At 38.8% G+C, this 23,393-nt stretch overlaps 1 protein-coding gene across 1 annotated transcript; it reads right to left on the bottom strand.

Moving 5' to 3' along the window:
- Positions 1-129: 129 nt before the first annotated feature.
- On the bottom strand, positions 130-22,996 carry LOC122659497 ((-)-germacrene D synthase-like). Its single transcript, XM_043854601.1, has 8 exons — positions 22,959-22,996; positions 3,643-3,768; positions 2,796-3,072; positions 2,285-2,648; positions 1,976-2,194; positions 1,527-1,665; positions 1,092-1,340; positions 130-435 (listed from the first exon to the last, which is right to left on the bottom strand). The coding sequence occupies exons 2-8, from the start codon at positions 3,766-3,768 to the stop codon at positions 130-132; spliced, it is 1,680 nt and encodes a 559-aa protein (XP_043710536.1). The 5' UTR covers positions 22,959-22,996.
- Positions 22,997-23,393: the final 397 nt, after the last annotated feature.

The following is a 23,393-nucleotide window of genomic DNA, read 5'->3' as shown; positions in this document are numbered from 1 at the left end:
ACCCGGTACGATCGAACAACCAAAATAGGAAAGTACCCTAAACAAAAACTAACACTACTAACCAACATAAAAATAGGACTCTCTCTCTCTCTCTCTCTCTCAATAGGAGTAACAAGTAGCTCAATACTACTACATGGGTATGGGATCGACAAGCAATGAGGTGATGAGCTCCTTCAATATTTCATTAGCAAAAGTGAAACCATCTTTATACGTGTAGACCACATCAATATTACAATCATAGTTGACAAACACTGACAGAACTGGCCTTGGGATAGCTGCAGTAGTCATCATAGGTCTCATGCACGCTTCATTTACATCTTTCCATGCATCCACCACTCTTCTATTAAATTCATCATATACCTCTTCTTCTGAAACATTGTGTTGCTTCATGTAGCACTCCACAGCCGAACAAACATGCCCTCTCTCTTGCTCAAACTTCAAAATAATATTCAAATTTACGCTAGCTTGTGTTAGATTAATTACATTTTTGGTCAATTATATATATGCAGCTTAATAGATACATCTTCTATCCATATATATATATGGGGGCAGTTTTCGTACACGACTGTGTAAGCCATGCATGTGAGAGGGTGGTAGTTTTGAGGCAATAAATATAGGTGGGGGGGTTTATGACTTTTCCAACTCTTTGTGAGAGGCACTCGACCGTGCATGCTTGCACGGCTGTGTATGAAATCATTGGTATATATATATATATATATACAACTTTTTTTTGCTAAAGATCAGCAAAGTATTGTATAACTTATATAAAAAGATATTATGTACATCAAATGACCAAGCTACCAAAGAAATTTCCTCCCCACCTTCGGCATGGCCATCAGCAGGGAGTGAATTTCAAAAGCAAATCAAGCACAATAAAAATAAAAAAAAATCCTCATTGGGCGAATCTATGTTTAGGTCTTAATTGGGCATCCCAACTTAAGCCCTGGTTAATACAAGATGGAGCCATATCCCAGATAAATGAAGTTCTTGTAGCTGCAACATGCTTTGCTAAAATATGCAGCTTAATTTAATGATGCACTAATAAATTAAGTAAGAAAAAAATAATAATTGGAACTAATTAGTTAATGTACCTTATGGGCCTTCATATCATTCATGAGTCTGGCAATTAAGGTTGAAGCCTTCATAAGCTCTGGATTATTCATTGCCCAAGCAAAGGTTTCCTTTGTCACAAAATCTCCCATGCCAACCAAGGAATGGACTACTAGCAAGATATAAGCAATGCTGGTTGATGCATTTTGCATATACACTTCGAATGTTGGAATATATCCATCATTTAACCATTTGGCCTCGATGAAGTAGGTTCTAACTTGTGTTTGCATCTGAAAATGAAACCAATTAAACAAACCCCACTGGTCATCAATTATTAGAATTTTAATTAGTTTTTAACATTTTTTGAACTTGTCTAAACTATTTTTTGTGTTTGTAAAATGTCATCATCTTTAAGAAGAGGAACAACTTTTTAAAAGAATGTTAACCCAGTAGTAGAGTTATTGATGATCACACACCGCTTCTTTTGCATAGTAAAAACGATAAGATTGTCCATCCTTTCTCAACTCTTCCTCAGTTTCATTGTAAAAATCTAAGAGTGCCGAGTAGATAACTTTCATGTATTCAGGGAGTCCATCCATGGCGCTATAGTCCCACCTGAAAATTAAGCAATATATTTTCAAAGAAAACATGAAGCTCGCCGAAATCAGCAAAGTCACAAATGGGCCAAGAAAAAAAATTAATATTAGAGAATGGATCCTCTGCACGTATGTTCATTCACCTGCATGTACATGTTAATTAGGTGCCAACATCTATCCCTATGCTTCCATGTATACCCCTTTTCATCCTTTAAAAGGTAAGAAGTGGGATAGATGTTGGCCACCTCATGTGTATATGCAGGTGAACGTACGTGCAGAGTAAACTTGATCTCCTCGATATGTCCCCGATAATGTCTAATGTATCAAACCTCTCAACTGCATCTGTGAAGAGCTGGAGTTCTTCGAAGGTACCATATGCATCATATGTATCATCTATAATCACAATCAGGGATGTAACTTTGGTTATCATCTTTCTAGAAAGAGCATAATGAGGCTCAAAACACAACCCCATTGCAACAAAATATGACTCCACAAGTCTGTTTCTAGCATAAGGTAGCTTTGATGCAAACCCCAATTCTTTCCACCATCTGCAATTAATTATACATGTATGAATATATATCATTAAATATATATATATATATATGAGAGAGATAGATGAGTTAGAATTATTAGGTTACTTTGAGAGTTGGCTTAGCTCCTGCTGGTGGATGGACTGTAGTAGATTGAAATCTAGTTTTGCAAGCTTAAGAAGAGATTCATTCTTTGTATTGTAGTCTTCTTGGTAAATAGAGATGTAGTCCCTAGCTTCTATCCTTGGCGGGTTCTTGTGAAAGGATTTTTTCAAGGCATGCATCACTTGTGTTGCAAGAGGATGAGGTTTTAAACCATCAGTGACTATGGAATTAAGTCTAGTGGTTGTGAACTCTAGGGCTTCATCTAGAATATCTTCTCCATGTACCCTCAAATGTGTAGCTTCATACAAGCATAGCATCCCACTCACATCATTAATGAAGTCCTCTTCCTTGAATCTTTTGAAAACATCTGCAATATAATTCACCACACCACCCAAATGGTGATGACCAAATGATCAATAATCTAAGTTGAAGACCATATAGACATGGCCTACAAAGTATAAGAATGACCAAGCAAGCAAGATTGAGTTAGCTATCTATCTAGATAGGGACTTACCACAAGGGACATTATACCCTTGCTGTCTCAGTAAGCGAAATCGCAAAGCTATGGTATAAAGATCATCATTGTCATCATCAAAACCATGATCTGGGGCTTCATGTATCTGCTCCAGTATCTCCTCAATCTCTTCTTCAAAGTGATATGCCACACCAAGCCTTTGCAATGAATCAATCAAGCTTAGTTTCTTTAAAAACTCATTATTAGCATCACCCACTAGCATCCTTCTCACTTCTTCTTTCAATTCATCAACTTGTTTAAGACAAGCCTCATACATCTGCTAAAAAACATATTTTCTGTCTTTTATTAGTATAATGCAAAATGTAGCCCAAAATATTGCTATAATAAACACTATATAGTAACTTTGGTAACTCATTGTAGATAAGTAAAAATAATAACAAGTAAATTCTTTCATTGTTGCAGAAACTGAAAAAAGAGAAAGGAATTTAGTAAGAATAATAAGAAGTAAATTCTATCATTGTTGCAGAAACTGAGAAAAGAAAAAGAGGGATTTGATTAGATATAGCTGTCTTAAAAATTGCAACTTTGAAAATAATATAATGAGAGAAGGTTTTTGATCTGGCAGTCCATATAACCAAGCAATGGTTAGGTGTCTACTTTTAGTCTACAATTTTGGGGTAGGTAGACCCTAACATCCCCTACACATGTCAAATTTCAGTCCTACAAGTGGATTTGAATTTAGGTCTGAAATTTGACATGTGGTTAATCTAGACCCATGTCTTAGGAATTCAATGATACATTTACCATTTGATCCTTCTTTTTGACATGGTGAAATTAGGGTATCCAACCATAAAATTTAAAGAACAAAAAAAAATTAAATAATTACCATATCATCAGGAGGAGCATATGTGATGAAGCGATCACCCCAAATGCTAGGATGGAAATTGGCTAACGGGCGAATGATCTTTGTGTTTGCATTTGGAGTGGCAACAAAAGAAGATTGGAGAGACATATCTTTCTTTTTAAGATAAAACTGAAGAAGTAGATCAACAGAATGATGGAACGGAGAGCAAAAAAGGGTTGGAGAACCACTTTTCTTTTTAAGACAAACAAAAATAAGATGGAACTGAAATTGGGACAGCTTTGATGCAACGTCTTTTGATTGAAATGTGAATGTGAAGTACAAAGGAACTATGTGACTTTCTATTTATAGATAGGGAAAAACTTTCTCAAGATATTTTCATAAATTCCCATAATACTTGTTTTGATGATAGAGAAAAAATATATTAAAAGTATTATGAATTAGGTGGTGGAGAGAGTAAATGTCTACAACGATCTAAATGCATATTAAATAAGACCTCATTGATGTCACTCAAACCAGTGGTGATGGTGACAAAAAATAATTATATACAACAAATTGGAGACTAAGGGTGTTAAATGGTCTGATTTTGACTAAATGGTATGATTTGGTTTAAATCGTTTAATTAAACAGTCTCAATTTTGAAATCATAATCATACTGTTTATTAAACGGTTTTACGGTTTCGAATTTAAACAATTTGATTCGGTTTCGGTAAACGCTTTTTGTTTGTTTTTGAAATTTTTATGTATATTTTTAAATGTTAAACGGTTTATTCAGTTAAATGATCTGGTTCAGTTTAAACCATTTAATTAAATGGTTTTCATTTTGAAACCATAACTGAATCATTTATTAAATGATTTCACGATTTCGATTTAAACAACTCAATTTGATTTCAATAAACGATTTTGATTTGATTTTGACACCTACCCCAACTACCTTTAGATCACTTGGCACCATTATTAAATAAGACCCAATTTAATGGGTCAAACTGAAGGTGATGCTAAAATAATTTCATCTATTTTTTAACGAGGAAAAAATCAAAAGTAGAGTAGTTGGGAGTTGGGACAGTTGAAAATTTAATTTTCTATTTTTTTTTTTGTGACTTCGACTCACCCTCCTTAAAACTAGGGCTGTAAACGGATCGGATTCGGCTCGGATAGTGCTATATCCGTATCCGCATTCGATTAGCTATCGGACGGATTCAGAAAGTGCTAAATGAATACGGACACGGATACGGATTGGATATTTTATCCGTTTACATGTAAATATAGTTTTTCGGATAGTTATAGCCTATCCGTATTCGCATCCGTTTAGCTTTCGGACAGATTCGGATTGTGCTAAACGGATACAAACATGGATACGGAAACAGATTTCGGCTATTCATTTACATCAAAACCAGATAACTCTGGACGAGAACAAAGCTGAATCCCCTCCTAGAAGGGGTGTCAAAATCAAATCGAAATCGTTTATCAAAATCAAACCAAATCATTTAAATTGAAATCATGAAACTGTTTATTAAATTGTTCAATTATGGTTTCAAATTTGAAGTCGTCTAGTTAAATGGTTTGCACCGAATCGAACCGTTTAATCGAATAAACCGTTTAAATGTACATGTGCCAAAAAGAAACAAAAACCGTTTACTGAATCGAACAAAACCGTTTAAAATCGAAACTGTGAAACCGTTTAATAAATGGTTTGGTTATGGCTTCAAAATTGAGATCGTTTAATTAAACGATTTGAACCGAACCAAACCGTTTAACCGAAACTGCACCTTTTAACATCTGGCCTCCTGTAACAGTTTTATAGATATCAGGATCCATGGCTAAGCCTCTCTATTATGTAAATTAAGTGTTGTGTTATCTGTTGTTAGCTCAGTTCTTAATTTATAAGGGGAGAGACCAAGGACTTGATGAGCACCAAAATAATAAATTTTAAGGAAAATTACATGTCCCTCCCCTGTATTTTGGTCTAATTATACCTTTTTCTTTTATATTTTTTTTAATTACATAATTCTTCCCTCTATTTTGAATAAAATTATTATTACATCCCTGCCGTTAGCATCCGTCTGTTAGTTGCTGATGTGACATAAAAAGATTTTTCATAATCCTTAAACTAACCTGGGTCTTTTTGACATGATCCATTATTCCATTTGCCCTTTAGATTAAAAATGAATCTTCTTCTTCTCTTCTCTTCTTCTGCTTCCTGTAACCCCACCCACCCTCACCCCCACCCCTCTGCAATCCCATTTGATTAAAAATGATTCTTCTTCTTCTCTTCTGCATCATCTTCTCTTCTTCCTCTTCTTCCTGTAACCCCACCCACCCCACCGCTCTTCAATCCCGCCCCATTGTCAACAGCATCGGTGATTTCGCTCCCACTTCCCTTGGTGATCAAGATACCCCATATCTCTGCATCGTCAAAGTTAGCCAGATGTAGACCATCCAAAAAGAAAGAAAACCAAGCACAGAGCTGAGATCCCTCTGCAAAAAAAACTCACAAACCCATCTAATTTTTTTCATTTCTAATAAAAACCCTATCTCCACACCACTTAAGAAACCAGCCATGATTTGAGCGAGGTCACCTGCAGATAATCCATCCATTTACTATGAAGCTTAACTAATTACCATACAATTTTCTCCACCGAGCAAAGTAAGGTAAGACAGTTGAATGGATGTTATGGGTTTCATTTACAGATTCAAAAAGAGAATCTTTATCATTTTTTCACATATCTTCAATATTCCTCAAAAAGAAATTTGATTTTGGACCTCCAAAACCATTCTTTCAAGCCTCTTATACGCTTGGATGGGTGAAATCCAGCATATGAACATGAGAAGGGCTGCCATGGCAAATCCCGAAGTTGCAGTAACTGAAAAACCCTATCTTTCTACCTCTCCCTTTCTCTTTTTCTTCTCTATTTACAGCTTCAAAGTTGATTGATTCTAAGGGAGGAGAGCAAAAGGTATTTATAGATGGAAATTGGGGGTTCAAGAATGCTGGGAGGAGGGGAGCAGATTTTGCCCTATGCAGAGATTTAGAGGCAGATTCAGGAGCTACAAAGACTACAGTTAGCTAACCAAGAGCAACAACCTGTGTTCCAGAGAAAAAGTGATGGGAATCTTCCTAGGGCATATGCCGGTGAATACTACATCCAACGGGTTCCCGAGAAAATGGCTCCAGCGACAATGTCGATTCCAGCGGCCAAAACTCAGCTTCTGCTCAACTTAAGCAGAATTTCTACCAACATCTGCCTCAATGTTAAAAATATGTTCGTAGTGTTGTTGAAAAGAAGTTCAATGAAACTTTTATGACAGCCCTTGGCACTCTCAGAGACTCTTCTTCCATGATTGTTTTGTTCTGGTTTGTAGTTTCTTTGGAACTGTGTTTCAATTTAATTGATTCAAGTAAGACCTGTCTTTGTAATGCATAAAAATCTTCCTAAAACTTCAATCAAACTCACCTGAAAATCCTCAGCCGCAAAGCGAGACCTGTCTTTGAACTCTACTAACAGAACGAAGAAAGATCGAAATCGAAATAAAGATTGGGGGAATTAACAAACTAGAAACACCAAAAGAGAATCAAAACCCTAAAAATCACTTAGTAAAACAAAGTGGAAAATCATTAGAAAACAACATCACTAAACCCTTACAAACTTGGAGCTTGCTGGAGATGAACGCCCGACCTTCGTTTTTCATTATCACCTACAATTCTAACACCCTCCAATTCCCTACAATCCCTCACATGAGAGTGAAATGACCACTTACCCACTGCCTTGGGAAGTGTATCCAGGCAGTGGGTAAGTGATCATTTCAACTCCCATGTAAGGGATTGTAGGGGAATTGGAGGGTGTCAGAATTGTACGAGATAAAAATTCTTATCCCTCACATGAGAGTGAAATGACCACTTACCCACTGCCTTGGGAAGTGTATCCAGGCAGTGGGTAAGTGATCATTTCAACTCCCATGTAAGGGATTGTAGGGGAATTGGAGGGTGTCAGAATTGTAGGAGATAAAAATTCTTCGTTTTCCTCTGTTAGGGGTGTTTTAGATTGAAAATGAAGATAGGGGTAGCAACATAATTTAATTTTTATATTTTAATACAAGGGCAAAATAGTTTTTTCCAAACTAAAACTAACAGCAGGTTAACACCGTCAATCAAAGGGGGTCTAGATGTAATTGAGGAAAATACAAGACAAGAAAATATAATTAGGCCATAGTACAGGGCAGAGGCATGTAATTTTTCCTAAATTTTATTTCCTACCAGGTTTCCAATAACCAAGGATCTCATTTGACGCTTTGGTGTTGGTTTGGATCGACTTGATTTTCATACTCTTTGAGGTTAGTATTTTATTTTTCTTTTTACTCCTCAAATAGTAAATGAGACATAGAGAAGGGGATGAGACTGCCGTGCCCCAATGAAAGGCAAAAAAGACTGATTGCCTGATGCTTCCGTCTGTGTTCTCATTGACCCCTATGTGTGCACGAGAGCCACGCTCCCCCATAAAAAACACTCCCCCAAAATTAAAAGTCAACAAAGATAAATCGAGAGTGACCGAGACACAGGGAATAACCCCATTGCCCGAATTGTTATCCCCTCCAAATCGCTGTCCACTCCAATTCCTCCAATTTCACACATATGAGTAGAAATGACCACCCTACCCCGAACACACTGCCCAAGGTAGGGTAGGGTGGGCATTTCCATTCATAAGTGCGGAATTGGAGGAAATTGGAGTGGGCAGTGAATTGGAGGTGATAATTATTCACGTTCCCAACCGTTGCGTACATTATGACTAGATGCGATCAAGGTAAGAGTGTTAAGCGGTTCAGTTTCATTTTTTTGGTCCGGTTTCGGTTCGGTTCAAGATATAACATTTAAAAACCGAAACCGAATAGGAGCATGTATTTTGAAACCACAACTAAACCGACACGATTGGGTTTCGATTAGATTTTTATTCGGTTACATATTTGGTTTTGTCTCGGTTTGCATTCAGTTGGGCCCTATTAATTTAAGTATTTGAGCAAACTTTTTACATATTTATAACAAAAGAACCCCTTGTTTGTCAACGCCAATAATCCAACAATAACTTTTTGTAAACTTTAAAATAGAAAGGAATTCATCATCCACATTAATTAAAACATTAGAAACAAAAATATGATTTATTCATTTCCTTATTCAATTTAAAAATGGGTAATTCGATTTGGTCTTATGATTCCAATAAAGAAATTGAAACCAAACCGAACTGATTAAAGATTCTAGATTTTGAAACCAAAATCAAACCGATTCAATTCAGCTCGATTCGATTTTAAATAATCGGTTTCAGTTTCGATTTCAATTTCAAATTGACACCACGAGATTTATCCATTGACCAAGTCCCAGAGCACTTCCTAAGGGAGTAGTTTCAAAACCACCAAAGCAAGCCCTGGATATGCCATTTCACCATTCTAAAAAGCTACATCACGTCCAAATCCTCCTCTCAACTCTCAAGAGTCAAAGTGGAATACATTTCTATAGGTTACCAGTGAGCAATCCACGGAAGCGATTCAGGATCGATGATTATCGATGGGAGATGTCATTCAATCAAAAAGAACAACAATGGTTTCAATTGTTACCTTGAGTTTCACAGATGCAAAACCTCCAACCGAATATAGCCCTTTCTCAATTGTTTCACGCACCACTCACAACTTTGCGTTCCCACACGATCAAGCCAACTCCTCCTCTAGGGTTCACAAAACCCCAGACTATCTCCAAGAAAACACTAAGAGAAAGAGAGGAAGTGAGGATAGTTTCTAGGGGAGGGGAATACTGCTCCATGTTTTTTTCCAAGGATGTGTGTTTCTCAATTAGGTTTGGGCAATATCATAATTAAATATGATATGCCCTCACACTCCTAAATTGGTAGAGCACTTGGGTAAGGAATATTGAGTTTCCTAATGGGACTCAATCACCAAACCCACAAATCTTTCTAGCCAAGGAACGATCCCTATTGCTAGAGGAATCCAATATTGGGTCTAATATTCAATTTTTGCTTCAATACCTTTTCTTTTCTAACAATCTCCTCTATCCTACTATAAGATCGATCCAATCTTACAAGAGGATCACGAAAAGAAAAACATGATCAACCGTACTGGGTAAATGAATGGAATCGAAACAAAAGGGGTAGGATCACAATGGGATTCTACTCAGCTTCTACAGTGTCCAACACAAAAGAAGCCCAATAGATGTAACAATCAACATATAAGGTAATTAGTTAAGACATGCATTAGTCCTTCACAAAAACAATGTTGCATGGTTCAATATAAGGCATGTGTCGAAACTATCAATCCTCAATGAACTGATATATCGTACGAGAGATTATATTACCTTGATTGGATGGAGGAAATAAATTTTCAAGCCAAAGGTTCGAGAAAACAGATAATCGTTTTATAAATATACATATCTAAAAACATTTCAAACCATTTACAAAATGCTACCGGATCCGGGTTTGAGTCCAATCCTGTATAGAATACTCTTCTCATCATACTCCCAACGTATGGCCTGTGGATTCCATGTTGGGCATCTCTTTCGAATATACTCAGATATTATGAATCCAGCTTACCGATATATAGTCAGAGAGACATCAGCCGTTGGTGCACCAAAACCCACAGCATATGAATGCAACGATAAGGACCCCTCAGGTAAAGGGACCAATCGTGAACTACTTAAGAGAATTTCGTTTTCTTTATAAACCGACAGTACACCACATGTGAAATTCTCAAGTGATCCAGTCCAATGTACACATCGTATGTACACTCACACTTGTTTTGGAAAAATAACATCCCTAAGCACACACAATGTGACACCATATTAGACAAGATGTCCAGTCTTGTCCCTAGTGGTGAATAGATGTAGGTAAGTATACCTATGGACAAGTAACTGAGCTCAAGAACTGATCATGCTAATCGAAATTAAATTCATTAATTCAAAAGATTTTTTACATCAATGCCAATTACCAATGAACCTTATGCCCATATTCTCAGCATGTTCCTCAAAAATACTAGGAGATAAGCCTTTAGTCATAGGGTCAGATAATTTATCTGCAGTATCAACCTTAGCTATGGCTATGTCATCATGCTGAATGATCTCACGAATCAAGTGATACTTCCACTTCACATGCTTATTCCTCTAATGAGCTCTTGGTTCCTTTGCTTGTGCTATAGCTCCCCTATTGTCACATAACAATGGTATAGGTTGCTCCACAAGCTCAGGCACCACCCCTAAGTCAATCAAAAATTTCTTGAGTTAGACACCTTCCTTGGCTGCTTCACTAGCTGCCAAGTACTCAGCTTCTGTTGTGGAATCGGCTGTTGACTTCTATTTGGCACTCCTCCAAATCACTGTACCAGTCATAAAGACCATCCTAGAGGTGGACTTTCTATCATCCTTGTCAGTTTGGAAATCCGAATCGATGTATATATCTAAATACTGACAACTGATCACAACGAAGTAATCCTTGGTCCTCCTTAGATACTTGAGGATCCCATTGACAACTGTCCAGTATTCTTATCTTGGATTAAATTGATATCGGCTCATAATTCCTACAACATGACAAATATCTAGTCTGGTACATAATATGGCATACATCAGACTTCCTACAACCGAAGCATAAGGAACTCTCTTCATACCCTCAACATCCTCAGGAGTTTGAGGACATTATGATTTGAAAAGATTAATTCTATGTATAATCCTGCATGTTGAACTTGTTTAGCACTTTGTCAATGTAGGTGGATTGTGATAACCCCAACATCCTATTCTTGCAATCTCTCACAAGCTTAATTCCTAGGATGTAGCTGGCCTTACCCAGATCTTTCATTGAGAATGTTTTGGATAACCACATCTTAATTTACAAATGAAAGTAGTTCCACATCATTCCCAATGACTACTATACCATCCACATATAGGACAAGGAAACAAATGGCACCCCCACTAATTTTCTTATACACGCATGGTTCATCAATGTTTTGCTCAAACTCAAAATCCTTGATAGTCTGATCAAAACGGACTGATGAGTACATTTATGTGTGAAATCTTAGGGCATAAAGCATACATTTTACCACATTGGACAGAGTTACTTTGGTGCTTTCTTGTGCTTTTCAGGTTTTGAGCTATTTTAGGCTATTCTGGACTATTGGGAGCTGCATGTCCCGAGTTACACGTAAAGTTATCATTTTTCTTTCCATGGTTGTAAAGAGGATTAAATTTGGAGCAAGTTGGACGTGATGGAAAGCAAGTATGCATTCGTCTAGCCCACCGTACAGTTGATTATTCTTTTCAGCCCAAGAAAGGATAATGGGTCAAAAAGGAGCTGTAGTACAAGCCCTTAGTCATTCTACCACTGTCCAAGGACATTTTTGACATTATAGAAGATATTTCTAAGCAATGGTGGAGATCTACTACAAGTACAGGGCTATTTCAGTAATTTTGCATTCTTGAAGAGAGAGAAGGACTGCTACCCACATGGAGGGACCCACACTGCCATTAGATTTCATAGTTTTGAAGGCCCACAAGGTGTCCACGATTTTTTTGGGTTGCATTTAATGCTCCACGATTTTTAGAGGACACATTGGGGATTTTGTTATTTGGTTGAGTGGAATTCTAGTCATCACTTTCTCTCTCTCTCCTCCAACTTTTCAAGGGCACTTTTGAAAGTCTACTTGGAATAGATTTATTTTGAAAGATATTTTCTCATTTATGGAAGGTTGAAAAGTCAAAGATGCTTTGATCTCATTGCTTGGAGAAGATATCTACAAAGAAAAGGAAGCACAAGTTAGAGTTAGAAATTTACTTTTCTAGAAATACAAGGTTTATGTAAACAATATTCTCTTCTCTCCCTCTTTCTATTTATATTTTTTTTCTTGGGGATCAAGCATTGTAAAGGAGGAAGGAGAAGAGAATCTTCTCCTATTTTTGGATTCCCTTCTCACACTCTCTCTCCTCTCCATGATTTTTAGAAGGAGAGGAGCTCCAAAATCGAGGAGCCCCTCCCCCTCTTCTCTCTTCTCTTATTTCTTCTCTCCTTCCCCCTATAAATACCCTTAGCCCCTCTCTTGTAAAGTGGTTAAATTTCTAGTGAAATTTCTTCTCTTCTTTTCCTTCTAAATTGTGATTTTTGGCTTTCTAGTTTTTAGTTTTGATTTCATAAGATTAGTTCTTTCAAGTTCTTAGTTTTGATTTCATAAGTCTAGTTTAATGGTTGTAATAGCTTTAGTTTAAAGCTTCCTAGTCTAAGTTTCTATGTTGATGATAAGACTTGGAGATTTAGAAGAGGAAGCCATGGTAAGTTTATTCAAGTATTCATGCAAGCAAGTTCAATCCAGTTCAAGCACATCAAGGTTTGTGGATGCACTTTTATTCCCTTATTCCTTTTTATGTGGTTATTATGTGTAGCTGCATTTTTATTCCTTTCAATTTGCATTAGTTTGATAGGTTAGATGCTCATGTGTTAGGACGCCAATTTAATCCCCTAATTTTGTTAGATGCTTATGAGTTAGAATGCATTAATTTTCATTAGTTTAATTAGTTTAATTTAACATTTTAATTTGGTTCACTTTGCATTACTTTTAAGTTAGTTAAATAGAGTGGCATATATCTCCTCGTGTTTGACCCGTACACTTGTGATATTATTTTAACTTAAACATAGACGTTGCAGCTTCTAGAAGCCAGTTTCAGTCAATAAATGAACCTCAACAACCTGCATACCTTATTTTCTTCCCCTGGGAAAGCACATCCCTCTGGCTGATCCATTTATATGACCTCATCAACATATCCGTTACGGAAATTGGTCTGTACATCCATCTACCAGATCTCATAATCATGGTATGCAGAAATCATTAATAGAATCCGGATGGACTTAATCATCGCTACCGTTGAGAAGGTTTCATCATAGTCGATACCCTCCACCTTTCCATCCACACCACTCTTCCACTTGTAGATCCTTTTATAGCCAATGGGTTTTACCCCTTGTGGCAGGTCCTCAAGAGTTCAGACATGGTTAGAATACATAGAATCTATCTCACTGCATATTGTTTCCTGCCATTTGTCAGAGTCAAAATCCTTTAGAGCCTCAACATAAGTATAAGGATCTGTGTCTGAACAATCAGACACCATGTGGAATTCTTCCACCTTTTGATCTTCCTCTATGAGGAGATTCAAACGAGTTGGTGGTCGGATAAACCTTCCACTCCGTCTAGGCTCTTGAGGTTGTTGCTCCTCAATGGGTAGGTCAACTGAAACTTCTGTGGGTGCAGAGGGTAGCTAGTCATTAGATATTTTTTCTATGAATACTGGATCTGATCTCGGTGAGATCATGTCATCCTCAAGAAACGTCGCATTCTTACTAACTCTGACCTTCTGATTTATAGGGTCATAGAAATAGTAGCCTATAGTAGTCTTAGGGTATCCTAGAAAATAACATCTATCTGTATGAGATTCTAATTAATCCGTCTGTTGCTTCCATACATGTGCTATGCAACCCCACACCCTAGTATGTTGGAGACTGGACTTGCGCCCATACCACAATTCAAAAGGTGTTTTAGGTACAGATTTTGTTGGTGCCCTGCATAGATCACAATTTCTAGTGTAAAACCCCAAAAATTCAATGGTAATGCTGAATAACTCAACATGGACCGAGCGATGGAAGTATTCAGACCATCATGCATCAAAGCTCTCAATGGTCGCGGGTAGAGGAGAGAAGTAACACGGATGGAAGGCCAAGAGAGCTAAGCCACCCAACAGGGACACATCAGCAATCTGGTCATAAGTCTTTAGGAGCTCTCATCCAGGACCACCATTTGAAACAGGGAAAAAATAAGGGACTAGAATGGCCTGTGTGAGGCCGAACTGGTGGGCTAGAAATTGTGGGTTGTAGGGCTCTGTGCTGCACATTTTGTTCTTGTTATGCTCGAGAAACACCCCGTAGTGAAGGTCTCGGCAGGTCAGGTAAGAGCCCCACAAATCCCCATGGGCGGCTGGATCAGCAATTGCGTCACCGAGCCAACCGGGCAGACTATTCGAAGAGTGAAACAAAGTGAAAGTGGCCGAGGGTCGGACATCCTTGAGATGAAAAAAGAAGTCAAAACACTCTGCAGTAGAGCGTAGTGGCGGTGGCCGAAGTAACTTGAAACCAACTGTCGGGAACTCGGCGGCCAGGGGGTGGACTGAATTCGGGGAAGTAGGCATTCAACCACAGTTGTAAGACCTAGAAGGGGCCCCCGCCATGGGCGAAGCCAGATTCAACTAGATCGTTGCAACCCCTGTATAGGGAGGAGAGAACAAACGCTGCGAGATTGACAGAACGGCCAGCTGCCAAAGCATTGGCAAGGCCAAGATACGCTTTAGTGATCTTGTCGGCCCCGGCGCAGATTAGGCATTGACAGATCCAAGATAACAGAAAAGCGACGTATTCTTGTTTGCTTACCGAACCATTTTGCCTCCGGCAGTGAGACAGATAGGAGGAGTAGCTGGCGTTCCTCGTAAGGTTCTGGTCCCAGCCAATCCGGGAACAATAGGAACTGCCATTGATCTCTTCGTCGGCCAATTTCAGGCCCAGAAGTGCGCCAATACCAAGGAGGGTTAGCCCTAGCATCCCAAAGCTAAAATGAAAGCAGTTGGTTGAGCGGGACCAGAAATGCAGGGCGGCATGGAGAAAATCGACGTCGCAGGGACAGACTACGCTGGACATCTGGATGACATCATAGAGGCCAAGTCTCTTGCAATCCTCTGCCTTGGCAGCAGACATTCTCCTTACCCACTCGTCCCACTCGAGGTAATTGCCAACCCAATGCCGCTTCACGGCACCAGGTTTATACTTGAAGTTTGGGATGCCTTTGCCAAACAGAAGGCATTCGGCCGGATGAGCAGGAAAGTCCTTGAGGGACTGAGTAGCAGAGGGTTCTTCAAAGATGGGACCAAGCACGAAGTGGCCCGATCGTGGGATGAGCACCCCAAGGTTCACAGCAGGGTGCAGGTGGGCACGCTTGTCTTCATACTTCTCGACGGCGGTCCGGTTGTCGATGACCTCTTCTTCTTCAGCAGCCATTTTGCCTGAAATTGCAGAGCGAATGGGTTTGAGGGTCTTGCGAAGAAGGTAAAGGGGAGACGAGAGTTTGTCGCGCAATCAGATAGAGTTGAGGGTTTAAGAGGGACTCTCGCCCCTTTTGAAACTCAAAGAGGAATTATGACTGCCTTGGGAAACGGAGAAGATAATCCAAAAGGCGCGAGCGTCGGAACGGGATTGGACCACGTGTCCGTAACTGGCGACCCTTCAGCAGCCACAATCACGTCACATTACGGCATGCCAGGAAGATATTTTTGAGCGAAACTGGGATGGGCACGAGTTTCGAGGGCTCCCCTAATCGACCTCCCAACTCGTGGGGGGCATTGTTTACACCCAGTTGGTGCTCACCCTGTCATGGTTGAGGGGCCTTGGTCAAAGGGCAGCTCGGCCAGAAGGGTGACCGATCGTGCTCTGACACCTTCAGTCAGGAGTCGTTTCATCGGCCAGGAAGGAAAGCGGTTACCATTACAAGCAATTTCTTTGCAGTTTGCGTTGAGAAAGAGTGGTGGCTTGAACGTGGCTGGGCTTTGGCCGATAATTAAGGGAACAGTCTCCGACGGTTACACTCACTATAAATAAGCAGGAGGCATGGAGAAAGGCATCAATCAAACACATAACAAACCTGCAATTTTATCTATCTTTCTTTTTCTTGCATTTTCTTTCCTTTACTTTCAAGATGGTGTGAACTTAAGGTTTTCTTTCACTTTATGCACCCTTTTGATTTGCAAGTCCTCGGATTACCGGGGCATGAGTACAACCCTAGATAGCCACATTCGATCAGTGTCTCATTACAGATTTGACCCTATTGCACCGATTGCAGAAAATTTAGCATAACAACATCACAATCGAACCATGTTAATATTTGGTGACGTCCTCTCTATCTCCTTCGTTCTTTCTCTATTTCAATAACTTTTAAAAAAAAAATTTAGAAAAAGGTGCCTTCAATTGATGGGTCATTCTATAGTATTCAATCAACAGGATGAAGGTTGCGGGTCAGCCGCTAGCCCGCTACATCCCCAACTGGTGGGCGCAGTAGAGGAGTTTAATGAGATTCCTGGTGCTAATGATGTTGAGCAGAGGACGGCGGACAATAGCCGAAGTCGGGAGTGGAGGCCGCGTGAGGTGCTACCGGCGGTGGAAGATCGACCCAATTTTGTTGCAACGGCCGGTGATCATGCGGATGCGATAATGGATGCTAGGGAGGAGACTACTGCGGTGAACCCATTAGTTCATAGTGTGAACCAAAATCCTCATCTGGACATGATTTCTACTCTGGCGGCTCCCACCTCATTAAATAACAAGACTTTTGAGGGGAGTTTTTTGAGTTTAGCACATGAAGACAATCAAAGTCTTAACGTGTCGAACCAAAACTTGGAAGAACTTACCCACGTGGCCCAGACTGATAATGTTTCTATGATTGCAACTAGTAACAATTTGGATATCTCTACACAACCAGATGGCGCAAATTTGGTTGATGGAGATTTGCATGAGCAAATTAAATACTCCAAAAGATATTCCCGTATTTCAAATTCAAAATTTTTGGTTCATGGAGGTTTGACTGATGGGCCGGGTGGTGGATCCCATGTGCTGGTTCATTGAAGTGGTGTGGTGCATAGACGTGGGTCATCCAGGGGGCTGCAAGTGGAGTCTAACCGTGGGGGTAGGCTTGCTGGCTATTCTCCTCCTTTAGTTGCTCATGGTGTGGAGTCTTCGGCTTTGGTTGGGATTTTTATCTGCTCTATTACTGACACGTTCCATTTTGCTCTATCTATCCTTTAGATGGTTGACACATGGCATACTTAAATCCAATGGTCAAATTTGAATTATGAGATTTACCCATCCAACCCTAACCTAACCTGAGTTAATTATCCATTCTCTCTCTCCTCTCTGCAACCCATAATCTCTCCTCTCTCTATGCAACTCCACCTGCAACACCGCCCCTTTCTCTCCTCCCACCTCTGCCCTTCCCCATCTGAAACCCTCGGCGAAGAACAAAGAAGAAGAAGGTCAGCTAGTTGCTAGCCCCCATTTTACGCTTCTTCGTTTGACCAAAGGTCTCTGCTTCTTCTTTTGCTTCGTCGACTCGGGGTTCTAATGGCGGAAAACAATGAAGCGAAAAGTACGCCAGAACCTAAGAAGAAGAAAGAGCTACATACAACATCATGGCCTACTCATTTGATTTCATTTTATATCTAAGCGATGTAGTCACGAATGTTTATTCAATGTCTCTAGATAAATGTTCTAAAAGTTATAAAGAAGTGGGAAGTAGTTTGGAAAACAAGAAGAAAAGAGGAAGAAAACAGAGGAAAGTCTACAAGGAGAAGTCCCTTAGAACATGTAAAATCTTTATTCATCAGTTGTCCATAAGTTCATCTGTTCCAAATCCATCTTGTGCCAACAAATCTCAATAAAGGCAATGGATCTAAACCTGAGCTCCAAAACTTCAACCCCTGCTGAGTAAATGGATTAAGAGGATCAAAGGAGATAAAAAAAAAAAAAAAAAAAAAAAAAAAAAAAAGGAGAGATTGGTCGCTGCCGCAGTGGATTGGATCGTCTCCCTCGGGCGACTCAGATCCTAGGTCCCTGACCCCAACTATCTCCTCTATCATGGGATACTAATTTGAAACCAAACCTGACATTCCTTCTCCCGCCAGACCCAGGTTTATATCCACCGATCCCTCTTATTGCAGGTTTTCTCAATTTGATTTGTAGCACTGTTAGGAGGATTGGTAGTTGCGATTCACTGCCTGAATAACCCACATCGATTGAGTTCCTCAAGAGGGAGATCCCATCTCGAATCACATTCCTCGTCTCCGAGAGTTGCAGCACAGAGAGAGAGAGAGTAGGTTAGAGTTGGAGGAGGAGAGAGATGAGGGTTGGATTTGAAAACCATGGTTAGGATTAGGATTGGTTTTGAAAACCATGGTTAGAATTGGATTGGTTAGATTTTGAATGATCTTTATTTTTAACCATTGGATTTAAATATGCCATGTGTCAACCATCTAAAGGGTAAATGCATATGGAGCAAAATGGAGCATGTCAGTAATAGAGCAGATAAAAATCCGATTGGTTAGGGGAAATCTGGAGGTGGTCTTGCCAGCAGGGGAGCCTCATGTTGTGGATGCTATTGCTCCTACGTGTTTTCGTGATGGCATGATGGTGGTGCATGCGGTAGAGGTTGTGGAAATTGACCAATTGGCCATTGCAGTTGAGAAGGCGGATTTTTAGGGGCAAACCAAGCAACGTCGAGGGAGGAAGACATAGGATGTTGATAATGTGGATCGCAAGCATTCTGATCGCTTGGCGTCTAAAAAGACAAGTAGCCAATGAAATTAAATTTTTTTTGGGAACATTAAAGGCATCAAGAAGAATGCCGCTCTAAAAGAATCATGGATGTTGGGGTCTTGCTCCTGTGTGGGATTTAGAATAGTTTATTCTGATTTATGGTTGTAGGGAATTTATCCCTTATCACCTTTGTTCTTGTATCCGTCTGGGTATGCCTGGACGTTAGACATTTTTTATTTTTCTTTTTCTTATAATTTAAAATCTTGCTGGCCTTTAGCAAAAAAAAAATTCAAAAAATCAATAGATAATTAGGGACTCTAGTTATTATTAATTCATAATGAACTAGGGTCCAATCTTGAGATAAGGCAGCATAGGTTGCCACAAACCTCAAACAAAAAACAAACTTTAAAGACTCTCAAAACTAGGATTAATGGATGGATTAACTTGGTAGAAAACTATGAATCAACCACTCAAAGAAACAAAGGAGTAACAACTAACAAGTAGCTCAGAACTACTACATGGGTATGGGATCGAAAAGCAATGAGGTGATGAGCTCCTTCATTATTTCATGGGCAAGAGTGAAACCGTCTTTATACTAGTAGACAACATCAATATTACGATCATAGTTGACAAACACTAACAGAACTGGCCTTGGGACAGCTGCAGGAGTCATCATAGCTGGTTTGATGCACTCTTCATTTACATCTTTCCATGCACCCATCAATCTTCTCTTAAATTCATCATAAACTACCTCTTGTTCTGAGACATCGTGTTGCTTCATGCAACACTCCACAGCCGAACAAACATGTCCTCTCTCTTGCTCAAACTTCAAAATAATATTCAAATTTACGTTAGCTTGTGTTAGATTAATATACTAATTAAGTAAGAAAAAAAAAATATATATATATATATATATATGGAACTAATTAATTGATGTACCTTATGGGCCTTCATATCATTCATGAGTCTGGCAATTAAGGTCTAAACAAAGGTTTCCTTTGTCACAAAATCTCCCATGCCAACCAAGGAATTGACTATTAGCAAGATATACCCAATGCTGATTGATGCATTTTCCATATACACTTCGAATGTTGGAATATATCCATCATTTAACCATTTGGCCTCGATGAAGTAGCTTCTAACTTGTGTTTTCATCTGAAAATTAATGAAACCAATTAAACAAACCTCACTGGTCATTATTCATTAGAATTTTAATTAGTAGTTTTTAACTTTTTTTTTGAACTTGTCTAAATTGTTTTTTATGTGTTTGTAAAATCTCATCATCTTTGAGAAGAGAAACAAATTTTTAAAAGAGTGTTGACGCAATAGTAGAGTTATTGATGATCACACACCGCTTCCTTTGCATAGTAAAAACGATAAGATTGTCCATCCTTTCTCAACTCTTCCTAAGTTTCATTGTAAAAATCTAAGAGTGCCGAGTAGATAACCTTCATGTATTCAGGGAGTCCATCCATGGCGCTATGCTCCCACCTGAAAATTAAGCAATATATTCAAAGAAAACACGAAGTTCGTCGACATCAGCAAAGTCACAAATGGGCCACAAAAAAAATTAATATTAGGGAATGGATCCTCTGCACGTATGTTCATTCACCTGCATGTACATGTTAGGTGCCAACATCTATCCCTATGCTTCCATGTATACCCCTCTTCCATGGCCACCTCACGTGTATGTGCAGGTGAACGTACGTGTAGAGAAAACTTGATCCCCTCGATATGTCCCTAATAATGTCCAATGTATCAAACCTCTCAACTGCATCTGTGAAGAGCTGGAGTTCTTCGAAGGTACCATATGCATCATATGTATCATCTATAATCACAGTCAAGACTGTAACTTTGGTTATCATCTTTCTAGAAAGAGCATAATGAGGCTCAAAACACAACCCCATTGCAACAAAATATGACTCCACAAGTCTGTCTCTAGCATAAGGTAGCTTTGATGCAAACCCCAATTCTTTCCACCATCTCCAATTAATTATACATGTATGAACATATATATCATTATATATATTCACATGATATAGAGATAGATCAGTTAGAATTATTAGGTTACTGTGAGAGTTGGCTTAGCTCCTGCTGGTGGATGGACTGTAGTAGATTGAAATCTAGTTTTGCAAGCTTAAGATTGTCATGTAGTCTTCTTGGTAAATAGAGATGTAGTCCCTAGCTTCTATCCTTGGCGGGTTCTTGTGAAAGGGTTGTTTCAAGGCATGCATCACTTGTGTTACAAGAGGATGATCAGGTTTTATAAGATCATGATCAGTACTCATGACTATGGAATTAAGTCTAGTGGTTGTGAACTCTAGGGCTTCCTCTAAAATATCTTCTCCATGTACCCTCAAATGTGTAGCTTCATACAAGCATAGCATCCCACTCACATCATTAATGAAGTCCTCCTCCTTGAATCTTTTGAAAACGTCTGCAATATAATTAAGATGAAGAGTATATAGACATGGCCAAAAAAGTATAAGACCAAACAATAAGATTGAGTTAGCTATCTATCTAGATAGGGACTTACCACAAGGGACATTATACCCTTGCTGTCTCAGTAAGCGAAATCCCAAAGCCACGGTATAAAGATCATCATTGTCATCATCAAAACCATTATCTGGGGCTTCATGTATTTGCTCTAGTATCTCCTCGATCTCTTCTTCAAAGTGATATGCCACACCAAGCCTTTGCAATGAATCAATCAAGCTCAGTTTCTTTAAAGACTCATTATTAGCATTACCCACTAGCATCCTTCTCACTTCTTCTTTCAATTCATCAACTTGTTTAAGACAACCCTCATACATCTGCTAAAAAACATATTTTCTGTCTTTAATTAGTACAATGCAACATGTAGCCCAAAATATTGCTATAATAAACACTTCATAGTAACTTTAGTAACTCATTGTAGCCAAGTAGATTCTTTCATTGTTGCAGAACCTGAAAAAAGAAAAAGAAGGATTTGATTAAATATAGATGTAAAGGATTCTCTCTCTCTCTCTCTCTCTCTCTCTCTCTCTGAGTTCATGCAACTTAAAAATTGCAACTTTGAAAATAATATAATGAGAGAAAGTTTTGATCTGGCAGTCCATATAACCAAGCAATGGTTAGCTGTTTACTTGTAGTCTACAATTTTGGGGTAGGTAGATCCTAACATCCCCTATACATGTCAAATTTCTGACCTACAAAACAACAACCATAACCTTATCCCAACTAAATGGGTCGGCTACATAGATCCAAACAGGCCATGAGAGTAAAAAAATAAGAAAAGTAAAACAGAAATAAAAGAAGTAAAAAAAAGATGAATAGAAAATAAGTAAAGGAAAAAATCAAAGCAACATCCCAGGAATATTCCCCTACAAGGGATTGGCTACATGGGTCCTTGTCCTCGAAACAACTCTATTTGTGATCATACTAGGATCGAACCCTACCACATGCTTATCCTTTCTTACCACTTCTCCAATAGTCATCTTAAGCCTGCCCCTACCTCTTTTAGCTCTATCAAACTAAATCTGGTCACTCTTCCTTACCGGTACATTCATATGTCTCCATTGGACATGACTATACCACTTCAGACGGCTCTCACAAAGCTTATCCTGGATTGGTGCAACTCCCAATTCGATTCTAACATCCCCTACACATGTCAAATTTCTTCCCTACAAGTGGATTTGAATTTGGGTCTGAAATTTGACACGTGGTTTATCTAGACCCATGTCTTAGGTATTCAATGGTACATTTACCATTTGATCCTTCCCACATGGTGAAATTAGGGTATCATATCCAACCATAAAATTTAAAGAAGAAAAAAAATTAAATAATTACCTTATCATCAGGAGGAGCATATGTAATGAAGCGATCACTCCAAATGCTAGGGTTGAAATTGGCTAATGGTCGAATGATCTTTGTGTTTGCATTTGGAGTGGCAGCAAAAGAAGACTGGAGAGACATGTTTCTTTTAAGATAGCTAAAATAAAAATAAAACTGAAGTAGAAGATCAACAGAATGATTGTTCAAGTTTGGAAAGAGAGGAAAAAAGGTTGGAGAAACACTTTACTTTTTAAGACGCAAAGGAGCTATGTCATTTGCTATTTATAATTGGTGAACCCATGGCCTTCCACTCCTCATCGTTACATGTGCTATGAGAAGGGTTTGTGAAAGTGGTTGTTTAGTTGGATAGGAAAGACGAGATCTCCTACTTGCAGAAGGGAATTACTTCTTCTCCACTAAGTCTGAGAGCTATATTAGAGGATATCATATTTCTGCACCGTTCTATTTCCGATCTATGGTTGCATAATTTGTGTAATGCCCAGTCATGAGTTTCTCACGTTATCCTTACTAATATTTTCTTACAAAAAAATATATATTTTGATAAATTCCCATAATACATTTTTTTTTATA

Source organism: Telopea speciosissima, chromosome 4 (assembly GCF_018873765.1).
Source record: "Telopea speciosissima isolate NSW1024214 ecotype Mountain lineage chromosome 4, Tspe_v1, whole genome shotgun sequence".
NCBI lineage: Eukaryota > Viridiplantae > Streptophyta > Magnoliopsida > Proteales > Proteaceae > Telopea > Telopea speciosissima.
The sequence above is the reverse complement of the archived record's forward strand: the minus strand, read 5'-3'. Positions and strand labels throughout refer to the sequence as shown.

Coding starts and splice junctions, on each gene's coding strand:
- LOC122659497 (XM_043854601.1), bottom strand. CDS start 3,768: ATGTCTCTCCAATCTTCTTTTGTTGCCACTCCAAATGCAAACACAAAG. Junction 2,649..2,795: donor AGGGTATAATGTCCCTTGTG/GTAAGTCCCTAT, acceptor ATTATATTGCAG/ATGTTTTCAAAAGATTCAAG. Junction 436..1,091: donor ATGATATGAAGGCCCATAAG/GTACATTAACTA, acceptor ATTATTTTGAAG/TTTGAGCAAGAGAGAGGGCA.